This window comes from Neopsephotus bourkii, unplaced genomic scaffold (genome assembly GCF_033783945.1).
Source record: "Neopsephotus bourkii isolate Nb327-2 ecotype Australia unplaced genomic scaffold, CSIRO-AGI_Nbou_v1 NB_804, whole genome shotgun sequence".
Lineage (NCBI taxonomy): Eukaryota > Metazoa > Chordata > Aves > Psittaciformes > Psittacidae > Neopsephotus > Neopsephotus bourkii.
Genome location: NW_026901300.1, coordinates 1,512,652 through 1,529,956, shown reverse-complemented (window position 1 = coordinate 1,529,956; position 17,305 = coordinate 1,512,652). Strand labels below are relative to the sequence as shown.

The 17,305-nt window shown below is 45.7% G+C and overlaps 1 protein-coding gene across 6 annotated transcripts in view; it reads left to right on the top strand.

Annotated features, from left to right (window-relative positions):
* The window catches only part of SPNS2 (SPNS lysolipid transporter 2, sphingosine-1-phosphate), a 128,308-nt gene that overhangs the window by 106,520 nt on the left and 4,483 nt on the right, over window positions 1-17,305 (top strand). For 2 of the 6 annotated variants that reach the window (XM_061355469.1, XM_061355467.1), the window contains 2 exons: window positions 4,029-4,192; window positions 13,126-13,228. In XM_061355469.1, coding sequence (XP_061211453.1) covers window positions 4,029-4,192; window positions 13,126-13,228 — 267 coding nt within the window. Of the gene's footprint in view, window positions 1-4,028; window positions 4,193-4,773; window positions 4,857-9,109; window positions 9,371-9,752; window positions 9,828-13,125; window positions 13,229-17,305 lie in introns of those variants that run through there. The other 4 variants (XR_009725778.1, XM_061355468.1, XR_009725777.1 and 1 more) reach the window with 4 other exon arrangements.

The following is a 17,305-nucleotide window of genomic DNA, read 5'->3' as shown; positions in this document are numbered from 1 at the left end:
TCATTTGCATTCATGTTAGATTTAAAAAGAAATAAATCAAAGAAACCTTTCGCATGCATCTCTGAATTCAGAGTGGGTGATCCCCAAACCACTGTGGTGTTACAGGGATCCTTAAAAGAAAGGAGCCAGGGAGAACCTGGCTTGTATCAAACTGGTAATGATGCAAATCAGGTATTTGTGCCAGACATTGCAGTGCAAACATCATTTATGTAGCAAGACTCGTGCCCAAGAGGCAGTGTCAGAAATGCAGAGAAATCAAGCAGCTGCAGAGGAATTGAGCTGTTTGACTCAGCAATGAGACAGAGGAGATGGAATGATCATTTCAAAGACGTTTTCACTGTTACGTTGTCTAATTAATAAATCAGTTGAATTTAACCACTCATGCTGGTGAGGAGGGACAGGGACACAGAAGCAAGACGTCTTCCTAGGGCCTGACCTGTTGTTATATCAGGGACCTGTCTGGTGTTCCAGACCACACAGCGCATGCTTCCCAGGGAAGGTAATGGAGTTGCCCTTTTTCTCTTCATTGTTTTCTGCACTCAGATTGAGACACAACCAGAGATTCCGGGCGTCTGGATCATGCCCACTGCAGCTGTATTGTTTGTCCTCCAGAAAGTGAGCCTTATCTCTAGCTGGACTCCATCCAGTTGGCTGCCACTGCCTGAATACAGGCCGTTTGTATTCTGTGGTAGAAGTGCCATGAGTTAAAGTTTATTTAGCAAAGTCATTCCTCTATTCTAAGATCTATTTTACACAGGGAGGGAAAAGACGATGTGAACTTTCGCAGTTAGGATGTTATCAAAGACTTTTGATTAGGCTGCAAAGCAGCAGCAGGATTTCCTCATGGATTTTCCACCCCCACATCTTGGATAAATGTTTGGAAGGTTTTTTGCCACCTACCAATTGGCAGAACAAAGAAAGAAATCCCACACATGGTGCCGGGTGGGAGAACTGGCACTGCTGTGCTTGCAACCCTCGCTTGCTCTTACTCGTGATAGAAGACACCCAATATGATGCTAAGCTAGGTCTTGCCAAATCACAGTTAGACAAATCAAGATGCTGCCACTGAGAGGGGCCTGGAAAGTCAAAACCTGGCAATACAGAGCAGAGCATTTGGCAAACAGTATGTCATTCTTGGAGCCCAAGTCTGTAATTATGTCTTGTGCCCTCTTGAAAGGAGATGCCAAAGTTCCAGTCTTAGCAGGTGGCTTGTAACTGCATGGAACAAACCAACAGGGAACAGTGGCTCCTAAGTTAACAGCAAAAACATACATGTGGGTCCTGATAAAAGTTCTAGAGAAGAGATGCAGACATGGATGAGGGGAGGCAGACAAGAAAGCCCAGCTGGCTTGGTGGGAAGAATTGTATCTCAATGGGAGGAACACTGGTGCTTCTGCAGTGTGCTCCCACAGAGTATGGGGGTTAAAACTGAAAAACGCAACAGATTCAGTATTAAGAAGATTTGTTGGTATAAAAGGTCAACATGATGCTATGGAGGGAATGTGTGGGGAGAGCTGCATTGGGAGCTCTATTTGTTGGAGACTTTGTTTTCAAAGCTGGTTTTAGCCTTTAATGTCATATCATCCATAAGAGAAAGCAGTTGGGAGCACACGCCTGGCTTTTCATCCTCTGCTGCTGATTTATCATGTCAATTTGTGGAGTGATTTATTGGCTGATCCTTTTGGAGGATAATTGTATCCATTTCCCAAAATGAGAAGCGGTTTAGAATTTCTATATTTATTTCAGAATGGCCTCAGTTCTGGCTATTGCACATAGAGGGGCTGATTCAGTGCCAGATTTTGGTCCATAATGAAGAATTGGGGAAATGCTGGGAATTAAGGTGTCTGGATACAAGAGGGAATAAATTACCAGCTGATGTCCATGTCTCTGGGGGCAGTGCACGTTGTGATAATTCCCTGTGGCTGCGTTCTTTTCACGTTCAAGTCGTGTTGCTGTTTTCTAATAAGCCTCTCAGACCAATAGACTGTTACTTGCCTTCAGTCTGAGGACTTCAACCATCATCTCTCACAGAAGACTGGTTCATAGCACTGTTGTTTTTCCTTACACGCGTTACTCCCTGTGACTAAAATCCTCTGTGAGAAGTCAGGAATGCTTCCTTAACTATACCCCAAGCACTGAAATTTTCTTCTCCTCCTTTCTAGGGCAGGGAATGAAACGGAGAACTCTGGCTAAAACCCTTCAGTTCTTTCTATAGACACACTCTTGCCCAGAGAAGCTGTGCCTGCCCCATCCCTGGCAGTGTTCAAGGCAACACTGAAGCAACCTGGTCTATGGAAGGTGTCCCTGCTCATGGCAGGGAGTTGGAAGTGGATGAGCTTCAAGGTCCCTTCCAACCCAAACCATTCCATGATTCCAGTGTTTATTCGCTCCTCTCTACTTGAGAACACCCCATCCTCATCTACTTCTCTGCCCTTTTGTGTGCAGTGGTCTCACCTCCACCATCAGGCTGGCCATCGCTCCTTTCCTTCACTCCCGTAGGAGCCAGGCTGAGCTGGAGGACAGATACTAAGGCACAGAGACCACCAGTATTCCAGTGTTCCAGTCTTCCCACTGAGGCACACTCTGCAACCTGTCCATTGGACACCCCACAGGTGTTATCCTTCTGTGACCTCCTATTGTGCTTGGCCTCTGCTGGGGCATCTCTTCACACACGTTTTACCTTCCAGGGGCTACAGCTGGCTGCAGCGCTGTCAATAGGTGATTTCTCCTGCCTGTGACATTTTCTCAGTCGATTGTCAAGATTTAAGCCTGGAATGTCAGATTCTGCTTGTAGTTTGTGTCTGATGTCACCTCTTTCATTAGCAGTAGTATAGTGTCCTGGGTTCAGCTGCTTAAACCACACCAGTTGCACTTCAGAAGCTGCTGCAGAAGTTTTGCCTGTTTCTGGAACCAAATTGTGTGTGTGAACAGCAGCAGGGCTCTATGTTGTAAATCCCCTGCAGTCCCATGGTATAAACTGCCTCAACAAAAGGTCACAGACAAAAGCAGAGCTGGACATTCAAATGCCCAATGCCTTGAGACCCACCCTACTGCTGGCACTGCTCTGCTGGATTTATGGAGAGTAAAGTTGTTTGCTGGGCTATAAATATTAAAATGTGATTCTTTTAGCTACAGTCATTAAATATTACTGAGTTTTAGCAAAAGCTTTTCATTATGAACTAAATCCTGCCAGTGCATGTCATTGCTCCTTCGTGTAAGCACAGATTGCGTTTGCTTCGTATCATAATGGTTTTGGCTGTTGGAGGACAAAGGCTGCCTTACCCACAAACTTGGTGTGTGTGGTTCTTAGGTGTGAGCACAGCCCCAGTGCAACAGACCTGGTCTGAGCCTGGGGGCAGAGTCACATCTTGCCCACAATTACACTTCAAAGCAGCAAGCTGAGGTGGTTAGAATAGGGCCTGTAACACAGACATGGGGATACAAATGCCCATGTTTGGGTTGTGTTTCTGAAAATCAGATGAAATCTCTGGGTTTCTTCTGTGAAAAAACATTTCCCCCTTCCCATTCAATACACAGACATGTAATTTAATACCTCCTTTTGCTGACAGGTAGGTAGGGTGTAGGAGTAAGCAGGACTTGACGGACACTGTGGAAGATGGATGTCTGTCTTCCTCACCCACTGAGCAATGCCTGCATGGCCCTGCCGGCACCCTGCGGGGCTTGCTCAGTACAGCCAGGTTAGACACCCACAGATGCAGTCCTGGAAACAGCCAGGGAGAAGATGGAGAGGGCTGTAGGAGGAGTAATAGATCAGGCCAGAACAGTGACAGGGAGAGGAGAACCCCTGCCAAGCTGCTCACAGCGTGAGTTGCCCAGGCTCCGGAGTGGCATGTGGAAGGCTGAAGCGTGCAAGGGACGTTCAGCTTTCACTGAACACACTGTTCCATTTTAAACCTCCTGCATATGTTCAGTGGGCGGTTGGGTTGTTCAGGGAATCCTGTTCCCTTCACCGTTATCATGGCTCGTTTTCATCTGAGTGACTGATTTTTTTTGCCTGTCTCTCCTAGATCTCAGACCTGATCCGACAAAGCACAAAGGAGTCCCCAGTCTGGGAGTTCCTCAGCTTGGGGTACGCACTCATGCTCTGCCCGTTTGTCGTTGTCCTGGGAGGGATGTTCTTCCTGGCCACAGCCCTCTTCTTCCTAAGTGACCGAGCCAAAGCTGAACAACAGTGAGTAACCTGGCAATTGCAAACGGGGAGGTACCGTGCAGCCTGTTTTCTCTCTTGAACTATATGCTTGTTCTCTTTGCCTGGCATTGGTCCTTCCAGATAAAGGATGCTGAGTTGTGTGTTCAGAACCTCAGCTCAGCAGAGTGCATGAGGCTGCACGAAGCACAGGGGCTTGGGTCGTGCTGGCTGGGCATCCTTTACACGCTTCTGCTCTGGTGGATCTCGGTTGTTGGCCATATGGCCTGGAGGGGAGCACAGTCGTTGAGGTCACAGGCCCCTTTTACCCTTGCGTGAGCATGCCACAGCCCAGGCCATCTGTAGTGAGGGGTTGCTGTGTGCTGGAACCAATGGCCTGTTAGATGAAGAGCCAGACGTACTTTACAGAGCTTGGTGGTCAATGCTGAGCACACAATCCCACCTCAGCCACTGTGCCCTGCTCACTGCCCCAAACACACAGGAGCATCAGGCAAGAAGGAAGCAATCTGTGTGTGGGGACAGAGGTGCTCAAGGGTCGCTGTAACAAGCACAGTGTTTCCCAGTCCCTTATTGCAGCTTGTAAAAAGAAAGCTACTGTTTTTCAGTAAAGAAACCGATTCGGACCACCTCACGGTTGGCAACTACAGTAATTCAGAAGACGCTTCCACATGACATACAAACTGCTGGGGTTAGTCTCTTTCTCATAATTGTCAAAAAATAAGAGTATCTATGTATAATGTCATGCTGAATATGTGGGTAGGTGACTAGTCTGATGTTGCAGTGCCTTTCTCCTGCTTGGGGAGTGGGAGACAATGCAGACGACAACAGCCTGTCCATACTGTGCAGACAAAGAGAGTGGAGGATTCCTTGCTGTGCCGTAAGGAGAGGGGCCCTGGCACATCCTGTCACCAGACTTAGTACGACTAGGAGGAAAAGAAGGTGTTTGGAAGTTGACATGAGTGAGTGAACAGTTTGGGTGATACTTGCTGGCTCACACTATCGTATCAGATGGATGAAAGAGATTTAGAAGCAGTGCCACAGATGGTGCTGTGGCCCTGTAAGATCAGTTCCACCTGCCTCTTCCTGACACATAAATACCAGAGCAAGGAAGGAGTTTCTGCCTCATGGTGCCTTTAGGTATATACGTTCCCCTTCTAATGAGTTGTTTAAATGCTGTGGAAAAAACAAGACCTCATTATTTATCTTGTATGGAGGGCAAGTCCTGCACAGCTGAACTTCGGTGTGTCTTTGGAGATGGGACATGACTGACGTGTACCTGGTTTGTTACCTGCATATAAGGGCTTTATGTTGCAAGAAGGGAAATTGGCAATCAGGTGTTAGGAGGAACTTCCAAAGAGAAAAAAAGAGGTAAATGATACAGTAGATTAGGAGAAGCATGAAAGCTGTCCTGTGTTTCTGAAGCTTACCCTGGCTCATTCTTGCAGTTTGAAGGTGGGAACTGCTCTGTGATTGCTTTCAGCCCTGTTTCTGTAACGGTGCACATGATCTGTACATGCAGATCCAAGCAGTGAACACCTGCAGACATGGCAAGAAGAACATAAGTTTCTAGGTGCTCATGGTGTCTTATTTTTGCTGCAAGCAGCCAAAAGGTGTGTTTGGTGACAGGGCAGTGAACCACTGCAGCAGATGAAATCCCCCTTGTGTACCAACTTGCGCGGATACAGAGGGAGAACAGTTGTCATAAGTAACAGTTAACAAAATAATTTCTCTCAAATGACTCCCAGAGCAGTTTCCAAGATATGCCCACTCTCATGTTAAAAATACCCTGGCATCCTGCAGATTCCTGGAGAGTGCAGCTTCGATCAGTATCTTTACTAAGATACTCCCTGCCATGTGCCGCAGTGTCTGTGCTGCTGATCGGGTCCCACCTCCCGTTGCTGATGGGTTCAGTGGTCTCCTCGGAAGAATTCACAGGAGAGGGTTTTTTATTAGCTGCATGCTTGCCATGAGAGAAAAAACAACAGAGCACTTTGCTATTAGCAGCTTAAAACTGCACGCTGGACTCCAAATCCAACGTCCAGCTCCCACCTATGTGACGGGCCATCTGCACTTGGCATTGTGCACCCTTGGCAAAGACTTCCAGCCTTCCCTTGCATCCTACCTATGGCTTGTCAGGTACAGGAGCATTCCTCTGTCAAGATGCCTTGTTTTCCCGCTGCAGTCAGTCATGCTGCTCAGACAACAGGACTTGGAAATGCGCTTTGCCAAAAGAAATCAATTAACCTGCAGGAATCACAAACGCTGGTGTCACACGCCAGAGATTAAACCCATTCATCACCAGTTGGGTCAGGGCTCTCAGGGCAGGTGTCACAGACCTCTCTAATGAACTAATATGGAAGCAAAGAAGTGGAACGCTGCTCTCTGCAGCTCTGCCTATGGAAATGAAGCGTTCCCTGCTCCTGTGAAAAGCACTTTGGGGTTTTATTGCTAGGATTGTTCTGTTTGTTTGTTCCTTTGTTTAATGGTCTCTGGGCTTTTGCTTAGAGATAATTTCTTCTTCCAGGCAGGCTGGAGTATCAGGAGAGCAACCTCTTTCCTGTAAGGCTTCCTCCACTTGCCACCACACTTCCTTTCAAAAACAGAATGTCCAGGCTTTCAGTGCCTCGTGGCTTTTTTTCCATGCTACTTTTATCATTGCCACGATTCCTGGCATATTTTGTAGATTCCTATTTTAGCGCAGGAATTCCAGTCACAGAGGTGCCCCTCTCACAAGACATGAAATATTCTTTATACAGCAATTCTTTTTTTCTTTTTAAAAATCACAATTCTTTGATAACTATTTCCATGCTGCTTCAGAAGTCTGACAGCTTAAAGAGGCTTTTAGCAGGACTAGCAGAAGAACGCAATAGAGTACATCGCATCACTCTAATATAATCCAATGCTTTTGGGGGCAATTTTTATAATACAAATTTAATCCCACCTTTGAAAAGTGGTAAGAGAGAGACAATGGTTAAGAAAGGTTTCTGCTGGAGCTCTTATGCATGAGTAATAATAACTACTCCAGTTCTTTTTTTAAACCACTCAACTACAATTCCTGCTGCGATTTCACTTGTCCGTGTCGTTGTTCCTTTCCTGTTCTGTGCTACTGCCATGGTGGGTTAAAGCAGTTGTATTTTATTTCCAAACATGGCTGTTGTCTGGACTGTATTTCTCTCTTACCTGCCTGATGGAAATTTGCGAGACTCAACTGCACGTTGGGATCCTCTGGAAGATGAATGTACACAGTCTGGCCATGGCAGAGCCCTACAGAAACAAATCTGAAAGCTGGTAACCATCAAGATCTTTTTCAGCTGTAGAATCACAGAATGGTTTAGGTTGGAAGGGACCTTAAAGCTCATCCAGTTCCAACCCCTGCCATGGGCAGGGACACCTTCCACCAGAGCAGCTTGCTTCAAGCCCCTGTGTCCAACCTGGCCTTGAACACTGCCAGGGATGGGGCAGCCACAGCTTCTCTGGGCACCCTGTGCCAGCGCCTCAGCACCCTCACAGGGAAGAGCTTCTGCCTAAGAGCTCATCTCAGTCTCCCCTCTGGCAGGTTCAAGCCATTCCCCTTGGCCTGTCCCTACAGGCCCTTGTCCCAAGCCCCTCTCCAGGTTTCCTGCAGCCCCTTTAGGCACTGGAGCTGCTCTAAGGTCTCCTCTTCAGGATCCTTCTCCAGGCTGACCCAGCCCAGCTCTCTCAGCCTGGCTCCAGAGCAGAGCTGCTCCTCCCCTTGCAGCATCTCCACAGCCTCCTCTGGACTCACTCCAACAGCTCCACATCCTTCTTATGAAGCAGTGGCTTCACCAGGAATTGGGAAGAATGTGCTCTTTTTATTATGAAAAGGGAAAAAAAATATTCCTTTTCCAAAGCTGAGGCACCTTTTGGGTGCCAGGGATGTAAATCACTGATATAATTAGTGTATAACATGACTCTTTCCTGGGCAGCCAGTGTCAGCATGAAGCATCTGGAGCTTTGCTGTGGGATGATGCTGTGCCTGTGCCCAGGCACAGGCCTGTGAGTGCACAAGTGCTCTGCAGCAGCATGGGCTGATCCTGCAGTCCTGCCTCCAACTCCCAGCTGAGGAAACCCAAACTCACCTGGATTCTTCCCAAGAAACACCACCCTGTGCGGCTGTAGGACACTCTACCCCTCAAAGCATTATTTCTTTAAATATATATTTTTAATTTAATCCCTGTTCTTACACCTGGAAACATGAAATTTTCTGGGGTTTTTCCCATGTCCTTCCGGAGGCAGTACATAAGGATGCTCTGGATGATAATTGTTCGGTCCCTCTCTGCATCCTGCATGCTATATGCTGGCTATTTTTGCCAAAGATACAGCAATGCAGATCAGGCAGCAGGATGCAACTGCAGTGTGTATCCCTGGTGCAGGCACGAACAGGAGAAATAACTGATGGAGCTGGACAGAACAAAAGGGTTTTATTTAACTAGGTGCCACTCAGCACTCCAGCGAGACCTGCAAGCCTGAAGCGTTCACCCCTTTGTTCACACAAGAATTGGGTTATTTAAACAGCTCTTGTAGGTTTTTCTTCTCTCCTAAAATTAAAATTAAACATTTAATAAGGAAAAATAATATTACCACCTTTGCTGAGGTGTGGAAACTTGCTGAGGAGCGGTGCGGATGAACAGTTCATCTGGGAAGTGGGGGGTACGAACATGAGAAGGAAAACACTCATTACAGACAAGCTAATGCAAGCCACAGAAAGAGCCATCCCTCGTCCACACACCGTGTCTGCTGTCTTAACCAAGCCCTGCCGCAAATTAGATTACAGAAAAAATGAGAATAATCCATTTTCGGGCTGTCTTCTGCCTCCCATCAGGCTTATTTTTAGCCTTTTCTAGAACTAGATATAAAATGATCTCCCTGTTCTCCTCTTGCAGCAATTTGAAAGTGTCTGACCTTATTTTTGCTTTGCAGATTCTATTATGTGGGGCAGGGGAAGGACTCCCAGAGCTGTCAGCTCTCTCTTTCTGATTTTTCTGTGGCAGCAGTTAGAGACAGGAAGGACCCATCAGATGACCCCATGATATTGCCACCAAAGAACAGAGTCCCCTCCATTAGTAGTGTCACAGGTATTACACTGGCACACTAGAGTGGTGCAGAACATGTGCCATTCTGGGAGTTGGCATCACTAAAAAGAGCATTTCTTCTATGGAATATTTGAAGATGTATTGCAAAGTTGGGGCTGTTCAGCCTGGAGAAGGCTGTGTGGAGACCTCATAGCAGCCTTCCAGTATCTGAAGGGGTTCTATAGGGATGCTGGGGAGGGACTCTTCATTAGGGACTGTAGTGATAGGAAAAGGGGTAACGGGTTAAAACTGAAACAGGGGAAGTTTAGATTGGATATAAGGAGGAAATTCTTTCCTGTTAGGGTGGTGAGGCACTGGAATGGGTTGCCCAGGGAGGTTGTGAATGCTCCATCCCTGGCAGTGTTCAAGGCTAGGTTGGACAGGGCCTTGGGTGCCATGGTTTAGTGTGAGGTGTCCCTGCCCATGGCAGGGGGGTTGGAACTGAATGATCTTAAGGTCCTTTCCAACCCTGACTATTCTGTGATTCTAAGGGGGATTTTAAAGAGGCTGGACACTTACTGTGGAGATAGATCTCCATGCTGCATCAGAGCAGAGTTTGGATTTGAGGATTTCGCAACGCCCATAAAGGGATATTCGAGGAACACTTCACTCACTGCTGATATTTAGCTGTTTAGGGGAATAATGTGATTGGTTCGTTTAGTTTTTACTTTACAAAAGAAGAACAATAATTAAACATTGCCCACAATGATAGAAACTCACAATGCTTTCTTAGCCCAGATACGATATCCTTGGCTTTGAAAGCCAATTTACAGCAAAAAGCCTAGATTAGGATGCAGAGGATCTGTCACAATCGAAGGAGGCAAGGGCTGTGTTTTGAATATCCGAGGGTGGCATGATAAAGACCATGTGTCTGCAGATGGAATTATATGGTTATATGGAATTGAAGACTTGAGAATATAGAGGGAAGAGGTGGTGAAAGCATAAGTAGTTCTATTAGTGGCAGAAAAAGCCTGGGTTTTTTTCTCTCTGTTCACTCACCATGGTTGTATCTCCATAAACAGAGCAAATACTGGAATGTGACAGCTTGGGACTGGATAAATTTTAAATGCTGGTTTGGTTCTTCAGTTGGGAGCTGCCGGTTTCATGCAGATGGAATATATGGTCTCATACAGGAAAAAAACACTGATTTGTTCTGCTGCTTTAGTCAACTTGCAGATTTCCTGCAGGTTAGGCAGGAAGATGCCAAAGGTCAGTTTGGTTGTTCACAGCCGTTTGGAGCTCGATTGTGGTCCATACTCAAACTGCTCATGGCATTTGAAATATGTTGTTCAAAGTTAATTGTTGGCAGCAGGAGCTTTGCTTAAGTACAGGCAGGAGGACTGAGCCAGCTGGTGCTGGCAGTGCTCTTGGAACTGCAAGCTGTGGAAGAGGCTGCAGGCAGAACTTCGTGGTTCTCTCAGCCCATCAATTCCCCACATGCACTGACCTTTTGAGGTTAATCTTCTGTGCCACCAAGAAAGGAAAACAATATTCCTAGACTATTCCTAGCTACTTAAGTGCTGTTCTGCAGCAAGAATGGAATTTCTCCATGTGCCTGAAGTTATAAGGCGGCAAAGTGTCCTTGTCCAAAAGCAGCACCAGCTAAAGAACTGCTTGGAGTCCTACTGCTGTCTTGGTTACTGACTGCTGCAAGCTTCAGGAAGCCAGATGCTGTCCCCAAAAACAGGACTGAAAGCACTTGCCCACAAGGTACAAGGGGCACTTAAATCATATTCTCACAGTGGATTCAATATGTCAATTTGCATTGTCATTGCAAAGGATAGTTCTTGGCAGGGAGGGACTTTATCAGGCCCTCCAAGAGGTATTTTAAACTCGTGCCAAGACAGTTTCTTTGCTAAGGCAGCCCTGGCACAGATAGGAAATCTGATCAGATTCCACACAGGTGACTGGAGCACTGAACAGAAGGCAGCTTTCCAAGCCAGAAACCCTTCCTGACACAAGGAAATAGAAGAAATCATACAAAATTCAGCCTTACTAGTCTGTTTCCTGCAGCCTGGAACGGTCACAAAGCATCTTACGAAGGTATTGACTTTTATCAAGAGTAGATGACCTCTTCACGTGGAGGAATCTGCAAAGCAGGTTTTCAGCAAGCTGTGACTGTAGGTGCGTTAGAGGAATTTACCTGTGGTTGGGTCACTAGCCTGAATGCTGGGGGTCATTTTGTCCCCAAACAGAGACACTTCCAGTTCTCCAGTAAGGAGTGTCCTAAGTGCTCTGGCTTGGTCATTCACCGAGTTGCTTGCCCAGACTGTTGCAGTGGAGCAAAACAGGACAGCTCCTCATATCTGGTAGCTTAGAGGCTGGTGAAAAGATGGGTACCATAAGGCAGTTCTTGTGGAGGGGAAGAAGTATGTTTGTAATCAAGTGGCATCAGGAAGTTCTACAGGATTTTCTGTTTAAAGATTTAATTAGATCATACCTGCTTTTTTGTCATGTTTTATCCCATTTCCCATTCAATCATGCTAAGAAAAATCAAGAGTTCTTCTTTCCTCCGTTATTTCAGTTGATGTAAGAATATGATGTTACCCACATCTTCCATGGTGTTGAAATCCCACCACCTTAAATCTGCGCCCTTCAATAGCTGGCAGAATGTTCCATTCAGAAGCAGACTCGGGTACAAAGTTTTGAGAGCTTCTGAAACCCACATCTTGCCTAACTTGAGGAGTCCACATGAATGTCCCCTGCAGAGCTGTAGGGCAGGAGCTATCTCTGGAGTTCATTTCCTTCTGCATCCTTGATACCCAAATGAGTGCTGTTGTCTGCTCGTGGTCATATCTGTTCTCTTGCAGCTGCCTGGAAAAATAGAAGGAAAGGTTATTGGTTTTTTTTTTCCCTGATGCCAGTTTTCTTCTCTGTCAAGAGCTGCTAAAGAGGAGATCTAGAAGCTGACCTATGTTTCTTCCTCTGGAGGCAAACATGCTCAGCACCTAGGTTAAATGATCAGATGGAAAATACTAACAGAGTCTGTACAGCTTTAAGGGTCTGTACTGAGTAGAGAGAGAAAAAACTGTATTATTTGCAGTACATGATAATCATACTCTGTTGGCTAAACCTGGTGATGTGCAGGAAGAGAATGGGATTTAAGCCAATCCATGTCTCTAGTGCAGCTGGTGGAGCACCTGCCAGTGCCAGCACAAAGCTCCCATCCGTGAGAGCTGCTGCTCATTGCAGCCTCCTCCACCATTTCTGTCCCCAGAGGGAAAGGCAATTCCATGCCAGTGGCCACTGGGAGGGCTGCCCACAGCCCAGGCCTGTTTGAGCCTTGGAGTGGCTCAGGTTTACACAAGCCCCAGGCTTCCTCTCCAGGTAAGAATGAGTGAGCACAAGCAGGCAGCAGAGCTACAGTAACCAGTGGTTTCCTACTCCAGCACAAGCTACTCCTGTGCCTGATTCTCTGTTAAATGTTGTTAGCATCCTTTTCTTTTAGCAAACTGACCTCAGCTCCATCAAACAGACCTGCTCCTGGGAGGCTGGATGAACCTGTTATGATTATCAAAGCATCAGTGCGTAGACTATTTTTAGCTGAGCCAGTCCTGTCCCTGTACCACTCACTGAGATCTTTCTAGGTTGATGTATTATCATTGCTCACCTTACCTGCAGCTTCACTTTCAGTCATTGTTTTCAGCTGCAGCACACCAGGAGCCTTTTAAATCAAAGCACCGGGTTTCTGCAGCAACACGTTGTTAATCTTAAGCCTCTTGTCCCAAAGTTACTGACTTAACTATCAAAATAGCTTGAATTCAGCTAAAAAAGGACATGCTTTCTGAAAGCAATCCTTGATTTGGCTGTTCTTACACCGTGCTCAGAAGGCAATAGGCTGTACTAAGGTTTCATGTTCTGCAGCTATTTTTTAGGGAGGAGATGGAGGCATGTAGCAGCTTGTTCAGCATCCTGGGAGAACTCTGTTGTAGAGTGGGGAACTGAAGCCATCTCCCTCCAACTGCAGGTAAAAATGGCAATTGTACCTAGTTACTGGAGGACAGTAATGGCTAACATATTGACTGACATGTGCACTGCTTGATTAAAAGCTCTGTATAATGAAGGGCACAAAAGGGACATGCTTGAACCAGTCTCCAGCCTGCTGGTTTTGCTCTCCTGACAGTGTCTGGCAAAAAGGTGGTGTGTTGTTGGGACCACTATGTTACAAGTGTGGTAGAAAGCCAAGCTGGCAAAGAACTCTGCAGTAGATAAGACAGAAGTGAGGCTTCTGCAGTGAGCAAAATGATATGAGAAAGCAGAATAGCCATGGATGACTTTGGTTTAAGGGCAGAAACCTGCATAATCTCAGTGCTCGCATGTGCAGCCCTGTTGGCACTGTGCATTAGTAGATGACACTTGGTGTGTTTAACAGAATTTGAATCGAAGTCCTCAAGGGAACTGTGACAAAATCCCACTGAAATGCTGCTGTAAATCCCTATATGGTGAAATACCGCTGAGACAAAGCAGTAGGGTCTGAGCAGAGCATGAATGAGGTGCAATAATGCGTTGGGTGTGATCTTACGGTGTTTCCTGGTCCTGTGTTACCTGTTTGTATTGCTGGCAGGCCAACTACAATAATCTTTATATCCTCTCGTAGCTGACTCTGGTTTTGAGGGTGTTGACAGCATGCAGCAGTGGTGGAAAATAGGAGTGGGAAGATCTGTAAATTGTGTCCGTTTCCCTCCTGTGTTTACTGAAATGTTAATGTGTTTTGGCAACTGGCTTCAGCAAGGATTTATTTAAGGCAATTGATCCCTGCAGTAACAAGGTGGTGGATGAATTGAGCCCAGTGCAACACACACTTTCCTGACATTTCTCCCTTTCTGAATCACAGCTGGTAAATCAGGAGGTGGTTGTTGTGCAGAGAGAGGACCCTGCTGTACCTGAACCCACTTTATGCTCCTCTGCTTCGGTGTTCTCCTTCTTCCTTCCCACTGCAGCTGCACTTGTCCTCTTATGCGTGTCAGCAAGACCCCAGTGGGAGCATGACTTCTACCCTAGGATTTCAACTTACGTGATGCTTGTGTGCATTTGGAGATCAGGAAACCCAATATGAAGGCTACCCCAGCTCTCCTACTCCCTAACTATTTTGTCCATTACCTGCAGGAATACAGTGATGACAATATTGTGAGTTAACCTCATGTGCAAGTAACTTCCTCTGTTCATTTATCAGGCAATAACAGTCACCGCTACAGCTGACAGTCATACAGGGTGGAGCTACAAATGATAATCCTTAGCCTCTGGGGTTCAGACAGCAACATTAGATTTGAATGCTCCAGATGAGTTTCAGTAGCTGGATTTGCAGAGTGCTGTACCAGGCTGGCTGCTAATTATCACTGATACACAGGTGGAGCATGGCATTGGCTCTAATGCTTTGATGCAGAAAACCCCCTCTTTAACTAGCTGTACTTGAAAAGGAGATTTGGTTTTCATAGATTTAAGGCCAGGAAGTCTCATTACCTTCAAGGATGTCTGTCCATGTTCCTCACCTAAGATTCCTGATTTCAGTGCGTTCACAAGACCTTTCAGAGAGGTTTAACCCCCAGCAGCGCCTGAGAAAATTCAGACTGGGAGGAATGCGCTGAAGGGTGCTGGTGGTGACTGCTATGCTGGAATCCCTCCCTGAAGCACTGCTTCAAACAGGCACTTTAATGGACAATACATCAGAAACACAGAATTCTCTCCAGTGACACGAAGGAAGGAGAAGGATCCTTAATCCCAAACCAATGCCAGTGATGTAGCTGTACCTGCAGCCCCGATATTCTTGTCTGTGAATTAGCTCCCACTAGTCAAAAAATGAGTTATTTGCAGGCCAGAAGGCCCCCAATGAAGCATTTTAGTGTTGGTTGTAAAAGTTAAGTGATGTTAAGTACAGCAAGCTGTAAAAATTAGGACATTATTTCCTAATATGCTTCTCTGTTACAAAAGCCAGAGCCTGACTTGTTTAGGTAGCAAGAAACCAGGGCTTTTGGGAAGCTGTAGGATATGAAATGTGTGTGGACTGAAAAGGGACAGAGCATTTGGAGAATAATCTCTGCATAGTTCCTGAAATAGAGGATAGCTGACCTGTGAGAGATCCTGGCCATGCATCTGTTATCTTAAATTAGTCTTCTTTTTCTTATGCAGTTCTCTAACAGGCTGTGAAATCAGATCCATTTTACATAGCATCAATATTTAACAGCTCTAGAGCATGTAGTTTAATATTAAACAGACAGTCTTATAAATACTTCAGAATTATAGATGCTGTCACACTACATGGAAATGGTTTGATAGGATCTAGGAGAAATATTTAGGTTTGACAGGAGAGGAAATGATGAGGTTAGACAGAGCCAGCCACAACTTTAAACTGCTGGAGGAGCCCATAAAAACAACCAAAGAAGCTGTACAGCTTCTGTTCTTGAAAGGCAATTTGGGCAAGTTTCCTCCCCCTCAGGAAACAACGGAATGGTTCCCACCCCAGTCCCTTCAAGGAATGAAAATATTCAATCTTGAGAAAACACTGCAGAGAAAACAGAACAATTTAGAAACCAATGTTCAGTCAGCGCGTATCACCAAATCGGAAGCAGCAATCTATTCACGGTGGGATTATCGCTATTAGAAAGGCAAGTGGGACTTAAACAGGGATTTGGATGCTCTTGAGCCTTGTTAGCTTAAGTCCACATACTACATTGTAGCACTTAAAGAGAATCTAGAATTTGTCATTACTGGTTTCTCTTTAAAACATAGAGAATCAGAGTAGACCTGCATCATTGAAATGGGGCGGTGCATAAGCCAGTGACCGCTGTCAACAGCCAAGTGCTTCAGAGGGAATGAAGACTGCACTATCCCACCTCTGGGAGACTATTTCAGTTCCTTCTTCTGCTAATAGCTTCCTATGTGATCCCCAAAAGTCACTTCTCTCCCCAGCAGTTTCTCAAGTCGTGTGGGATGTAATTTCCTGTGCAATCCTCTAAATGCAGTTCAGGATTAGCCCCTCCAGGCCTCTGCTCCCATCTGTAACCTAGAGATAAAGCAGGAGTTGAGAGAAATGTGTTAAAATGCAAAAAATAAGTAACTCTCATAACCTGGGGACAGCATAAGTAAGTGCTTCTATGGGAGGTACATTTTATCCCATAGGAACCTGAACTATAAGTAATAGAAGAAGGAAGGTTGTGTGAATTTATGGTTCATCTGTCAGCAGTGCAGATGGGTTCTCTGTGCTAAAGTAATGGCAAAACCTAACTTTTCCTGTACATATTCTGTATCTTGTAAAAATGTGGGATGAATTACATGTTAAGGGACGTGCCTGTCAAACATCTGGAGTTTTAGTGTTCTATGATAGCTTCATAACATATCACAGTTTATTTCTTATTTCTAAAGCTGACTGTAGCATCACAAGTTTAAATATGTTTTATCTTTCTGATGTGTTCTGATATTAAAGCACAGTGAGAATGTTCAGTGCAGCAGGGTTACCAAGAATGGTACAAAGAAACTTAGATCAGCTCCTGCATCAAAACCATTTCAGTTTATAGCCTGGAAAGGCACAGAGATTTCTGTACATCTTGGAGGCAAATTTCTGTGAGGTTGGTGTGAAGAGCTGTAGGCTGAGCTGGGCTGATTCCTCATGCAGAGATTTCTTGGAAGGTGTCCCCTGATCACTGGTTAATTTTATCCTGGAACACGGGGCTGAATCCAGCATCGCACCTCTTCAGCAAAAAAGTGTCTCCTGGTCAGGCAGGAAGTGTGGCTTTAAGGAATCAGCATTTTCCAAAGGAAAATGATGTTTCACTGAGAAGTTCTTACCTGGGAGGACCCCAGGCAGTGATGGCTCCTGTGATCTTCCTGTAAACCTGCCCGGCTTTTCACTGCTTCAGAAACAAGCTGCGCTTTTACCCGTGATGGCAAAGTCCCGTTGCAGCCCTTTAAGTCATAAAATACTGCTGTTTCAGTGCATTTGTCACTTTACTTTAGCACAGCCAATGGGATGAGAAGACTCTTTGCGACTCAGGTTTATTCTCCAGTTGACCAAGTACAGTTAAGAGTACATTTGGGTAAAAGCATTCAA